At 47.7% G+C, this 12,188-nt stretch overlaps 1 protein-coding gene across 1 annotated transcript; it reads left to right on the top strand.

Annotated features, from left to right (window-relative positions):
• Positions 1-6,592: 6,592 nt before the first annotated feature.
• LOC122385782 lies at positions 6,593-12,180 on the top strand. The gene is made up of 3 exons (XM_043374281.1): positions 6,593-6,836; positions 11,078-11,287; positions 11,714-12,180. The coding sequence occupies exons 1-3, from the start codon at positions 6,696-6,698 to the stop codon at positions 11,789-11,791; spliced, it is 429 nt and encodes a 142-aa protein (XP_043230216.1). The 5' UTR covers positions 6,593-6,695; the 3' UTR covers positions 11,792-12,180.
• The last annotated feature ends 8 nt before the right edge of the window (positions 12,181-12,188 follow it).

The raw sequence follows: 12,188 nt of genomic DNA, 5'->3' as shown, positions 1-12,188 counted from the left end.
TTACACAAAATTGAAATGAAATACGCATGGCTGAAGGTGTTGGGCGGTTAATGAGTGATTAGTGATTGGCGATGTGATAATTGAGTGACAATTATCCGAGCGGTGCGGTGGTGATTTTATTGTGATGATAGTGGAGTGATGAGTGTGCGGATGTCTTGCGAGCGTGGAGAAGTGTTGAAGCTACAAGTGCGAACTTGAACTGTCTGCGACTTGCACTGATGTGGAGGGCCGGACAGACGACTCCTCAGGAGGAGGCCTTCCATCGGAGAGACTGAGACGACTTCGAGATTTCATAGCGGTGATGTACCGATCCGGCCTCGGCCGATGACTTGCGATATGTTTTTGTATGACGTATTTGATTGTCAACAATGAATAGGCCAAGCAAGACGGGTTGGGTCGGCAGGGAGCCCGGTTCCCCAACAATCGAAAAGTCACAAATCTCAAGTCAGAGCTGCCAGTGGGCAGTGGAAGAGCTTTTGCCCACCCATCCCTCTTCCTGTCTCTCTTTCCCTCTCTCTGTCTCTGCCTCTGGCCCTGCCGTCTCAGTCTGCCTCTCCCTCTGCTTCGGCCTCTGCCTCTGTCCCCCTCTCCCTCCGCTTCCCGTTCCCTCTACTCTCTCTGCTCTGTTTCTACGTATCCACCGGCACCCGTGGCCGTATGCATTCTCTCCGGTCATGCCGGAGGGTTGAGGGAATGCTCAGCTTAGGAGCAGCCCTCACCGGTTGGCTTGGTGTGGTGAACACTCACCACTGACAACCACCTCGGAACGGGAAAGGATGATCGGTCAAAGATGATCGGTCAAGCGTCGCAATATTCTGAGGATGAAAGAGGGCGGATGCCCCTCCCCCCGCTTGTGATACGGTTCTTGACTTACCCTTCATTTGCCAATTAATTTGTAAATATATAAATGCAATAAGTTGCCTGGTTTGTTGGTGTCATCATCACATTATTTCTTTCAATTTCAATGGTCATTTAATATGTTATCCCTCGCTAGGCTCGTTTAGCTACATTCTAATCGCTATATCATTGGGCACCGGTCAGCCCCTTCAAATAATTTTTCATTAGTTGATCCATGAGATGTTTATTTCCTCGTACATTTATTGAGAGCGTGGGACGTTTCGAGTTTCACATTTGAAAAGGAAACTGAGGAGGAAAAATAAATTATTGAGGAAATTAGAATCCCTTGCATTCAGGGCACTACTCGCAACGGTGAGTGGACCGCCAACCATCTACACCGACCATTTGCCGACCAGTTACAGTAGTCATGCCGACCAATATTTTTCATTTTGGCTTCTTTCAAGTGCCAGTCTTATGCGCGACATTTTCCAAAGCTAGCTTTCAAAAGGCAATGCTCTACCATTTTCTGGACAAAAGCTGGCTCATTACACGGTGACTCCCGGAAGTCATTAAATCGGTCTTCCTGTTTTATTGGTTGGGGGCGGCGCTCGGCGGGCCACAGTGTGGCGCTCATAACCTCATCTGCCGTGCGGCGCGGTCGTCAGAGACGCGGCGGCGGGACCGGCGCGCTGCCCCCGCGGGCACCTGTTCATCTAGCGACGGGCCGGCCGCGACGCCCACACGGCCGTCAGGCGATCGATCTAGGCCGCGCCGCGCCGCGAGCCGGCCGGTCAGAGGTTGACGCTCCTGGGCCGGCCCGCGCGCGATGAGGGCACCAGCCGCGTGTTGCCTTGCGCCCGGAGTGGTGTCTCCAGGTGTCCCCCGGGGTGGCACTCTCTCTGCCGCCCGCCCGCCGTCACTGGTGTGACGTTTCACACTGTGACGGCTGTGACGGAGCTTGCGTGACGGGAGGACGCAGCTGCGAGCCGTCTCGATAGACAGGTGACACTCGCGCAGCGCGTGTCTCTCCCAGCTCCCAGCTAATGTTATTTGTCCGGAGCAACATGGCTTCCGTAGGGGTCACTCCACGGAGTCTGCTATGCTCGACGCTGTCCAATTCATAATATCGGAAACTGACAAGGGGAAAGTGGTGTCAAATATTGCGGCCGATATCTCCAAAGCCTTTGACAGCGTCGAGCATGGCAGACTCATGGATAAACTAGGTTGGCACGGTGTGGATGGGCACTGGTTTTCCGACTGGCTTGACGGTAGGCGTCAGATAGTAAAAGGGGGGTCACACCCCCTTCCTGTCACCCATGGCGTGGTACAGGGGAGCACTTTGGGAGCAATCTTGTTCTCGTTATTCACTAATGATGTCGCTTCCCATGTCGTTTGCGATAAAATTGTAATGTATGCCGATGACTCGCAATTTCTCAACAGTTTCAACAAAAACGATATGAATAGTCATAAACACAAAGTGGAGGATATGCTCTCCATCGTTCAGAACTGGTATGACCAAAACGGACTTAAAATTAATCCGGCGAAAACCGAAATGATACTTTTTGGCATGCCAAAACAAGGCATTGGTGGCGACATTATGGTGAACTTTGCTGGTGCGCAGGTGCGGCCAGCAATCAAGATGAAAGTGTTAGGCGTCACATTGGACCCCGAGCTGAAGTGGGAGGACCATGTCTCGATGGTGATCCGGAGATCATACGCAACTTTGGCAGGGCTGGCGAAATTTTCCCATTCTTTACCCACCGCAGTAAAAAAGTTCATTGTTGAGGCTCTGGTCTTCCCACATATAGCGTATTGCCTTACTGTTTGGGGTGGGTGCAGGGATGTCCAGCGGAAACGAGTCCAGAAGGTGCTGAATCATGCTGCCCAAATCACTACCTCATCACGGCGCAACGTGCACGTCACACCGTTGTTCGCTGAGCTTAATTGGCAAAATTTAGACAAACTTATTGTGGAAAAGGATATTCTCACGATTCATAAGATTCTAAAAGACGGAACTTATTCCGCAAATCTAAAAACTCTTGTCGAGTCCCGCGCAGACATATCAGCACGCAGCACCCGGGCCGTTGAAGCTGGGCAGCTCCAGCTACCCAAGGTGCGCACTGAACGTGCCCGGCGCTTCTTTACCTACCGCGCCGTGGCTAGCTGGAATGGAGCGCCACCAGCTGTCCGGGAGGCGCCGACCGTTAGGCAGTGCAGGAAGAATATCAGAGAGAATGCGTTAGTGTGATAGCTTGTGCAATGTTTATATCTTAGGTGTCATAGTTCGTTCGCCTTTTAGGTCGTTTAGTACCGCTCCATTTACTGTCATCTTTTACATATATTTCATGTACCTATTGGATGGTGATTTAGCTTACCTCAACATTTTATAGATGCTGTTATCGTGGTATTTTAATATTCTTATCGTGTTCTTGTATTTTACTTTTCTTTTTGTCTTTTTATCTATGCCCGAGATGTGAGATGATTTTCATGTATACTGACACTACAACGTAAAAGCCACTACGTGGATGTTGTAACGAGCCTAAATAAATAAATAAATAAATACGAAAGCTCGCGGCTTGGAGCAATGCAGTCCGACTGGTCGCGTTGGTGACTGATGCGGTCAAAAGTCTTTTACTGAGTTTTGTATTACAATTATCGTCCGAGATTTATGCCTATCAAGTTACAAATCTTTACGTCCTTGCCAGTTGAGAAACGACGGTTAATACCCTCCTCGTTGTTTTCCGAGAACTGAGAAGCCGCCCTACATCCACATGGGAACATCTGTACGCGAAGAGCGATCAGCCGGTATGCCCATATGTAGCGTGAACTGACCCGTATGTGGCGTGAACTGGCCTTTTCACCCATGGCGGGTCCCATTTCGATCAGTGCGCACCGTTCCGCTGAAATGCGTCTGCCCTGGGTGTCGGTGATGAGGCGCATACCACGGGAAAACTGTCCGACATATTTACATACAGGTCCGTCTGATCTCCTGCTGGGTCGACCGTCACATGACCTAATGCCGATAGATGTAGGACGATCTGGATCCGCATATGGATCTCCTTAGAGATCAGGGATGTAGATAAACAGGGCCAGGTATGTGCCGCTAATTTTAGATCACTGGTCCGTCTCTTAACTTAGGAATATCACTCATTTAAATCGATTAACGAGTCAGTTGAGTCGAAGCTGCTGAATACCTATGATGGCTGTGGACTTTTGGTAACGGTAAAGTTAACGATCTGCCCCAAATGGTTTTTTATCAGATTCTTTTAATCTTTTTATCCTTTTCTGTTTATCAAGTCAAGTGTTGGGGTTGCCCACCGATGCTTCTGAGCCACGCGCTACGATACGATGAGCCAAGGATCTTTCAATTCTGCCCGCGTCACTCGACTTGACAGTGAGGTGTCGCCGCTCGCGTTTTTACTAGCATCATCTTAGCGAATCACGCACTCTTGCTTTGGGCGTCCCACATCCACACTGTTGTGATGCGAATATTGAGCGACAATAGCGGTTCTGTATGTTGCCGAGTCGGAGAGGGGACACCTATTTGTGCGGGGCTCACTCGACGGCCGGTGTGTCTGCAGGAAGGTTCGGCAGCGTGCTCTCACCATGAAGCTCTTTAGCGTTATTGTGCTCCTGTGTTTAAGCGTCAGTGTTACGGAAGGTGTGGCGTTCAACTTTCTGCCGTATTACATGACCTTCTTTGAAATCATGCCAATCCTGGAGAAGTGGGAGGTGAGTAAGATATGTTTTATAAGGTGAGTGCTATGTATTTGCACATGCTGATATGTGATATGCTTCTACAAATAGTTACCACTTGTAAAGCGCTAGGCAGTCATGTCTTAGCCAAGGTGCCCATTTCAATTTATCATGGTCTATTGTAATGCATCAAAGCGACATGATGCATCAATATGGCAGATAAATTCGATCGTTGTGAGTTTTATATAGTCGTAAAAACGATGCACAGCAAAGGACGCCATCCAGGTGTTCTCATCTCAAGCTTGACATTCGCGGCACGGGCCCTAACGTTCGTTACTAAGCGCCGCAGCAGATTTGCAATGAGTACTATCAAATCTTATGGGAAAAGCTGCATTACAGCACTTCGTTTCTGATAGGATGGCTTATGAAAGAGCTCCTTTTGTGCGTTGGATAGATTGTTTACAGTGACTGCCACCGTCGAGCAGACTATAACTGAGTGTTATCATCACAAGCATAGTCACTTTTTGCTCGCTCGCAAGAACCGCCATGGGTACGAATAAATAAATACGATGATAGATGTGTATAGGCATCATGCATCGCATATGTTGTGCAATGTGCATTTTTAACTAGCGTTGTACCGATGTACGGTACCACCAGCGTGACAGTGTATGCGGGCATGTTTTTGGCCCTCAGCCTGAGAAGCACTTCCAGCATTTTTCATTGGGTCTTATTTACGAATTCCGAGTATCAGAATGTATATAGCTGCCCTGCGGATAACATTCGATGATCTGTGAGTGTGTGTTTTTATTAGCTGTTTTTATTTCGGCCTGTGACCCGTCAGATCATTTGTCACTATAATATGACCTCTTTTTCATTATTTGATGACCTATGTGACCGTCCATTAGACCTGACCAAAAAGTAACTGTCCAAAGGAGCGTTTCAAATAACGACATGATTCCAGTAAGCGTCACCAAAACGCCTTAATCGCCAACTGAGTAGCGTCATTATACCTCCATGACGCCTCTGGCACATCTTCCTTCGGTAACAACTCTGTAATGCTCTTGACATCGGAGGACATTCTTATCTGCCAGTTGGAGAAGGCGTGTTTTCGAATGTGTCCGGCGAGGTGAAAACAAATTTTAAACACAGATGAGAAACGGATGAGCTCGTAGAGCGTTCTAACGGTACTGGCGTGGTTTGGAACTGCGGGACGTCGCTGTTATCTAACTGGCTCCAAGTAGGTCGTAACCTTAAGTTTATCAGTGTGCTCGGCCTGGTAACAAGAGATGCTCTCGTTTTTTTATGGAAGCTCGAATGTGGAATAGAAATCAATCGATAAATGATGGAGCCATGGTGGAGACAGAATGAAGAAGTTGTTTTTGTCCTTAGCATAATTAGGTTAGCATCTGCTGGTTAGTGATTTTCCGTTCACAGAGTGATATACATAGGTGGCTGTGATGATTTTGGGTTAAAATAAGCAGGAAAACGCTTCTTTATCGCTTATTCCGTCGCTTGCTCCTCATGAAATTACAACTCTCCACTGGACAGTTGAATGGCTATGAAGGCAAGCAGTATTACATTTCATCCTGTAAAAGAATGCAGATGCGTTTGACTGGATCATATAGATGAACAGTTTTGTATGCATTTTCCATTTCGGATGACTAAAAATATGGCTCCACGCCCCTAAATTTTGATCATCACACTCGCAATGTTAGCACTGTATGGGGCTTACGTCAGGCAGAATAGCAAATTGGAAGCGCTGCACCAGTCACATTCAGGCTCCATCTGCTCAGAAAAACAGGCCACGGTGTTTCCCTGGCAGCTGTAAGGCCACTATTTAAAGCCTTTTAATCACCCCAACCTGGCCGCTATTTAATTATGTTTCCTCAGCAGGCGCGCCAAATTGCATCCCATTCAGTCTCGGTTTCCGGCACTCCTCTCTGGGAATACCCTTGGTCGGGGTGGGCGCCCGGCGTCCGACTGGGCCTAAACAGCATCGATAACAGCACAGACATGTTCCTGGAGTAGATGAGCTGGCCCCGGGGCACCCCTACGGGTCGTCAGTCGACAGTAAACGGTCGGAGGCGGTGCGGCCCTCTGACCGGTCTCGCCACTCGCCATCCCGCCGCCCTCCCGTCGCCCCTCGGCCGAGAGCTAGTGCCATGCGCGCCCCACTGGTGCTGGTGTTGGTGCTTCTGGCAGTGATTGGACATCATGTCACCCACGCCGGTCTCCTGTATATGAACATTAACCGGTATCTGACTCAACTGCGCAGCGTCCGTGCTCTGTTCGAAGACTGGGAGGTAAGGACGGATCGGCAGCCTTAGCAGTTTTTCAAAATTGATTACTGATTGTGCTTTTAGGCATGTGCGCAATTTGCTTTTATGACCTAACTTTGATTCTAGGGAGACATCCCGCTTTGTAAAACGGGTTTGTACCGTGTTGATGGGATTAGGCCCTAGTAAGACATGAGACTAATGGCTTACGTCATATTGGCTTTAGGATATGGCTTTATCATGCAGTGGAATATGACTGTTACGTAACATCAACATTGCTGGTTTATTTGCTTCTTATATAATGTGTGATGTTTTTAAGTACGGTACATATGGTTTGCAGTGACATTTTGTTGTTTAAATTGCTTGCAGCTACTGTATAAGCATCACTTCCCGACATGCGTTAGTATTTCCGCCTCGATATGCCGACTACCTATAGGTCCGGGAACATTGCTTAATTTTACCTATACCAAGATATTGCTCTTCACGATAAGGGTAGGTTCTATAAGGTGCCTTCTGACATCTTATTATATCCGATAAACACAAATATTTGACAACTGCTCTCGCTGTAATAATTCCGCTGATACGGCTGTCGTGTATAAAACAAAGCGGTAAAACACATCATTTTAATCATCTTTTGTCGCCGTCTTCACGCACAAGATTTTGGGATGCATGATTGTTAGCTAAAACTCTGTCGCATTGCACCTCATCCGACATAATCACGTTAAGTGACGGATGATACCACAGGTGATGTTGGTAAATGAGATATCTAGATATAACATAACACGGGACAAGGCTTAGCTTCTGAGCTTTTTTTTTGCAAACTCCCATGGGTGTGTCCAATATCCATTCTCACTAGGCCTTGCTTCTCGTGACCCTTGCCATTTATGTATATTTTTGTGCCGAAACTAGCACCAACTGCGCTTGAGGAACATAAACATTTCTAATAAAGTATTATAATAAATTTGTTGCTTTTTCTAAAAGTCTTTTAGCAGCTGCAGTATCAACTCTTGCGTTTTATGGAGGAAGAACGGCACCATTATTTACATAACATTCATAGGCCCACGACTTATAAAAAAAGGAGGAAGAGCACACGTTTAGTGTAGTGCGGACTATCTTCACCTTTTGCATTCACACATCTTCTCACGAAATGCCCTCACACGCATTGCAAATGAGGTAATTGGTATTTATTAACCCGCGCCCTGGTGGGGGGGCTATTTTTTGCCCCCTCCCCCTCCAGACTTTTCGATGTATCTCCAGAACCGCTGCACCGATCGTCACCAAACATGCAGTACCCTCCCGGGCATCAATTTTACACATTGTGACCAATAAATTTTCTAAAGGCTATGATAGGTTGGCCGCAAAAAACGTCAGAGTGACGTCATGTTCTGCCATTTTCGACCCAAAAGAAGGTTTCGCGGGAAGAGCTGTCAGGCCTATAGCTTTGAAGATACAGAAAAACGTTAAAACACGTTAAAGGTGTAGAATTACTATGGCTGCTAAACTGGTATCTGGAAATTTGGAAGCTTTTGGATTTTGACTCCTAAATATCAAAAACATATTTTTTTATAATTGTCGAAAAATCCCAAAAGATTTTCGATTTTAGAAACAACCGAAATATATGTAATAGCCCCTATTAACTTCTATTCACATACCAAATTTTAGATCGATATCTCTTTTTTGGCCAAGTTATAGCGGAGAAACTGTTCAAAATGGATGACGTCAAATTTTCAAACTCAATTTTTAGCAATTCTAGACCACGTCGCGCAAATAATATCACCATTAGACTCGCTGTGAATGTTACGTTGCATCGAGAGTAAAATTAAGTTCATGTGCTGACCCTTGGTGACCTGACCTGTGGCCTGGCCTGGTATTATCAGTGACCTCTAATCTAGCAATACATGTACCTACTAGGCAACTGACGCCCTATCGCTAATTTTCGATAAAATGCGTTTTACTCCATGTTATAACTTATAGCACATTTCCTAGAAGCCCCGTGAACGGTAAAACATTTTATCTTTGACCTGACCTGTGATGTCATCGGTGACCCCGGGGTCAATGGAATTGGATTTCTCTCATCAAATTTGACAGGGCTATCGAACGCCGTTTGAATTTTACGGATCCCTCCAGTAGTTTCGGAGATACGTGGGGGGGGGGGGGGCAAAAATAGCCCATTCCACCAGGTCACGTTATAAACAGACCTCACCAGAGCGCGGGTTTAGTCGTACGATCCATGAAAGAATTGTATTGATGCCAAGGCCATGCAAGTTCATGCATGACAGGTTATAGAGGGTGACAGTTTAAATAATATGTGCAACAGTTATTTCATCAATTAAATTCAGTCACAATTTACTGCCACCCTGTCAGTCACTCTTTAGCTGTCCTGTGCCTCGGGATGATTGCTTGGGGCACAATGGGCGTCGGATTCATGCTCAGTTTCTACGAATAAACTTGACATGACCCAGCACGTGCCACGGTCATGCAAGTCTATTTCAGGTCACCTGAAGTCAACTTCGAGATTGACTTTTTCCCAAAAGTGCAAAAGTGCACCATTCGACGCGTCTTACAAATATAGATGTATCTTATCTTTTTTCTCTGGAGCCGTTTCTCTGGACGTTATTTGGCGAAAACCGATTTATGAATCACCACACGCTGAAATATAAGACGGTTGTGTGTAGATCGTTCTCCGTGCCTTTGATCTCTTTTCTGTACGAGCCTGTGAATGAAATGGCACCCGGAACAGTGTTTGTAATTCTGCGATTACACGTATTGTTTGGTGTGATTATGTTATCGGGGCTGGGATATGCCTTGTTATCTAACACCGTTGGTTCATCACAATTCACAAGCCGAAAGACACCCGTCATCCAAACTAGACCATCACTCTCAGATCCATCTGCCTTACGTCCGTCGCTGTCACTGGGCGGATGTTCCGATCATCTCGTTTTGGGGCACACGCCAAGCCAATAGATCGTTCGTGTCGAAGCACGGCCTTTCCACGGCTGTTTCTCCTAATTTTCTGGCCAATCCGTCGACTCCAGCTGGGCGCGGGCCGCTCAGGGTGATGATTTCCGGGTCAGTGGGTCACATAGCGGTACATGAAGAGATAAGCCAGTTTGGTCACGGGTCGGACCCGTGGCGCGGACTGACCGATCCCCGATCTCTGGCACCTCCGGCCGGGAGAGACGAATCGGTGATTTATTAGGATCGATTATGTAAGGCGATACGATAAATCTGACGGAAAAAGAAAACGTCCTGATTATACATGTGTCAGGAAAGAGACGCGCAGGTGCTTTTGTATAAAGCGGAGTTCTGGATGGCTGGAGGGTGCCATTTCTGCTGATTCCTGGAAAAGTTTGTCCTATTTACGGACACGACACCATCCAATTGGAACCAGTAGCGGCGGAAAGCCTTCAATTAAGGGGGGGGGGGGGGGGGCACTGCCGACTTTTGGTCCCATTCTGTCCATGCAACGCCCATAGGGCTAATGTTAAAATGGCAAAAGGGGGGGGGGGGGGGCACGGTGCCCCGTTGCCCCACCCCCGTTCCTCCGCCTATGATTAGAACTGATTCCATGTGGTGAAGGGTGTGCTTTTTTCGTCCTAATGACGTCCTGAATGCCTCTTTTGATATCGTTAACACGGTGTAGCTTCTACCGCGATTAGCTATAAAAAAACTAAAACGAGCTGAATGAAGAGAAGGAGTTCTGGACGAGCTGGACGTGACTAGAATGAAACGATATTAACTTTAACGTCACGTAGTAGAAAAAATGACCCGGTTAACTCAATAGGTGTGCTGAATTGTTTATATATTGTGATTTTTTTCTAGAGGAATCCTTTTAGTATGATAAGCCTCATGTTGTTCGTACTTTGAAGTCAGATTAAAAAATGTCTCAAAGAAACACAGCAAATGTAACAAAACAACGTCAGACGGAAAGAGTGATAAGTCTGTTAGTCATAAGACACAGCCGACTATGTCTGCTAATGGTTATGAGGCACGAGTCGTCCGCTTTTATTAGAGGCTATCTTGTTTATGGTTTTACTGAGTTCACCCGATAATGTCGCTTCCCTAAACGACATTCACTACTTTGGAAAGGTTGAGGACTGTAATACATACTTAGGCCTTAGCCATAACCTACACTCCACCCAAGCTTTCGACAAGCGCTTGAACAGCACCCCTGTCGGCAGTGAAGTCGGTGCTCGTGTCCAGCATACCCCGCCGAGCCTCCCCGCACCGTCTCCAACTCTCTGACCCCCCCCCCCCCCTATCGGCAGTATGCCGTACCGGTCGGCACGGCCTTTTTCCTCACGGCCATCACCGCCGCCCAGTACGGCTTTCTGCCCGTGAGGAACCGTCACATCGCCGACGGCGTCGAAGCCATCAACCGGCACCTGCGGGCACTCTCGTGGCCGTCGAAGCGGTACCGGCAGCCGCGGGCGGCGCTGGCCTCTCCGCTGCCGGTCGCCCTGCAGGTGCTGGTCACGGTGAGACACAGACGGGCTGCCGCCGCCCGGGGAGAGGATGCCAGGCACTCATCAGACTGCAGACCGGTCGATGTTCTACCGATCGCTGTCAGGAGATCGGCGGAGCGATTTGCAGGGTGGATTTATGGTCGGTTGTGCTGTTGCTATTGGGGTATAACGGACCACCGATCGTTAAGTTTGTCCTTAATAGCAAAGCGTTGCCTGGCTCGCTGACGGAGTGCACACGCTCTGACAGAAGCCTGGCGATTCGAGATAAAACCACGAAATCAGTGTATAAATCAGTGTTAAGTCAGTGCCAGTGTATAAATCGTACATAATCGATACCAATCGACCCGGTCATTGCCTTCTGACGTATGACACTCTCGGACTCCATCGCTCCACTGTCACTGACCCAACTGACGGGTGGTCCCCTGCGCCCTCTAACAGGCGTTCCGGCATCTGGAGGAGGGCCTGCTGCGACATGACCGGCCCCGAGCGGCACACGGTGTCCGCCGGAGGCTGTAGGTCGCGGAGGAACCGGCTCAGAGGGCGTCAGAGGGCGCACAGCTCGGCGAGCGAGTTAGAGAGTGGCATTTGACTTGTGCTAAACGGGAGTGTTTGGGTGCACTGCCAATTACCGAAATTAGTGTGCATAATAGGCAGCATCAACTTATGCTGTTTGGATGATAATGCTTGTTGTTTATTTTAAATGATCGTGATTATTACGTGACCGGTAATAATGCACGCTGTTGTTGGAATGTTTCCGGTTGGGTGGTAATAACTACTTTGTTTTAGGTATGCTAGTTCTGGACTGGAGGCATTGAATGCTGTTTTGTGTTATTGTTGCTGTACTCTGTTGTCTTTGTCTGACATTTATGCAGCCAAGATTAGGTACATAAACACTTCCTATTGCCTGTTGTTT

This window comes from Amphibalanus amphitrite, unplaced genomic scaffold, assembly GCF_019059575.1.
Source record: "Amphibalanus amphitrite isolate SeventyFive unplaced genomic scaffold, NRLGWU_Aamphi_draft 000230F_arrow, whole genome shotgun sequence".
Taxonomy (NCBI): Eukaryota; Metazoa; Arthropoda; class Thecostraca; order Balanomorpha; family Balanidae; genus Amphibalanus; species Amphibalanus amphitrite.
The sequence above is the reverse complement of the archived record's forward strand: the minus strand, read 5'-3'. Positions and strand labels throughout refer to the sequence as shown.

Coding starts and splice junctions, on each gene's coding strand:
- LOC122385782 (XM_043374281.1), top strand. CDS start 6,696: ATGCGCGCCCCACTGGTGCTGGTGTTGGTGCTTCTGGCAGTGATTGGA. Junction 6,837..11,077: donor CTCTGTTCGAAGACTGGGAG/GTAAGGACGGAT, acceptor CCCTATCGGCAG/TATGCCGTACCGGTCGGCAC. Junction 11,288..11,713: donor CCCTGCAGGTGCTGGTCACG/GTGAGACACAGA, acceptor GCCCTCTAACAG/GCGTTCCGGCATCTGGAGGA.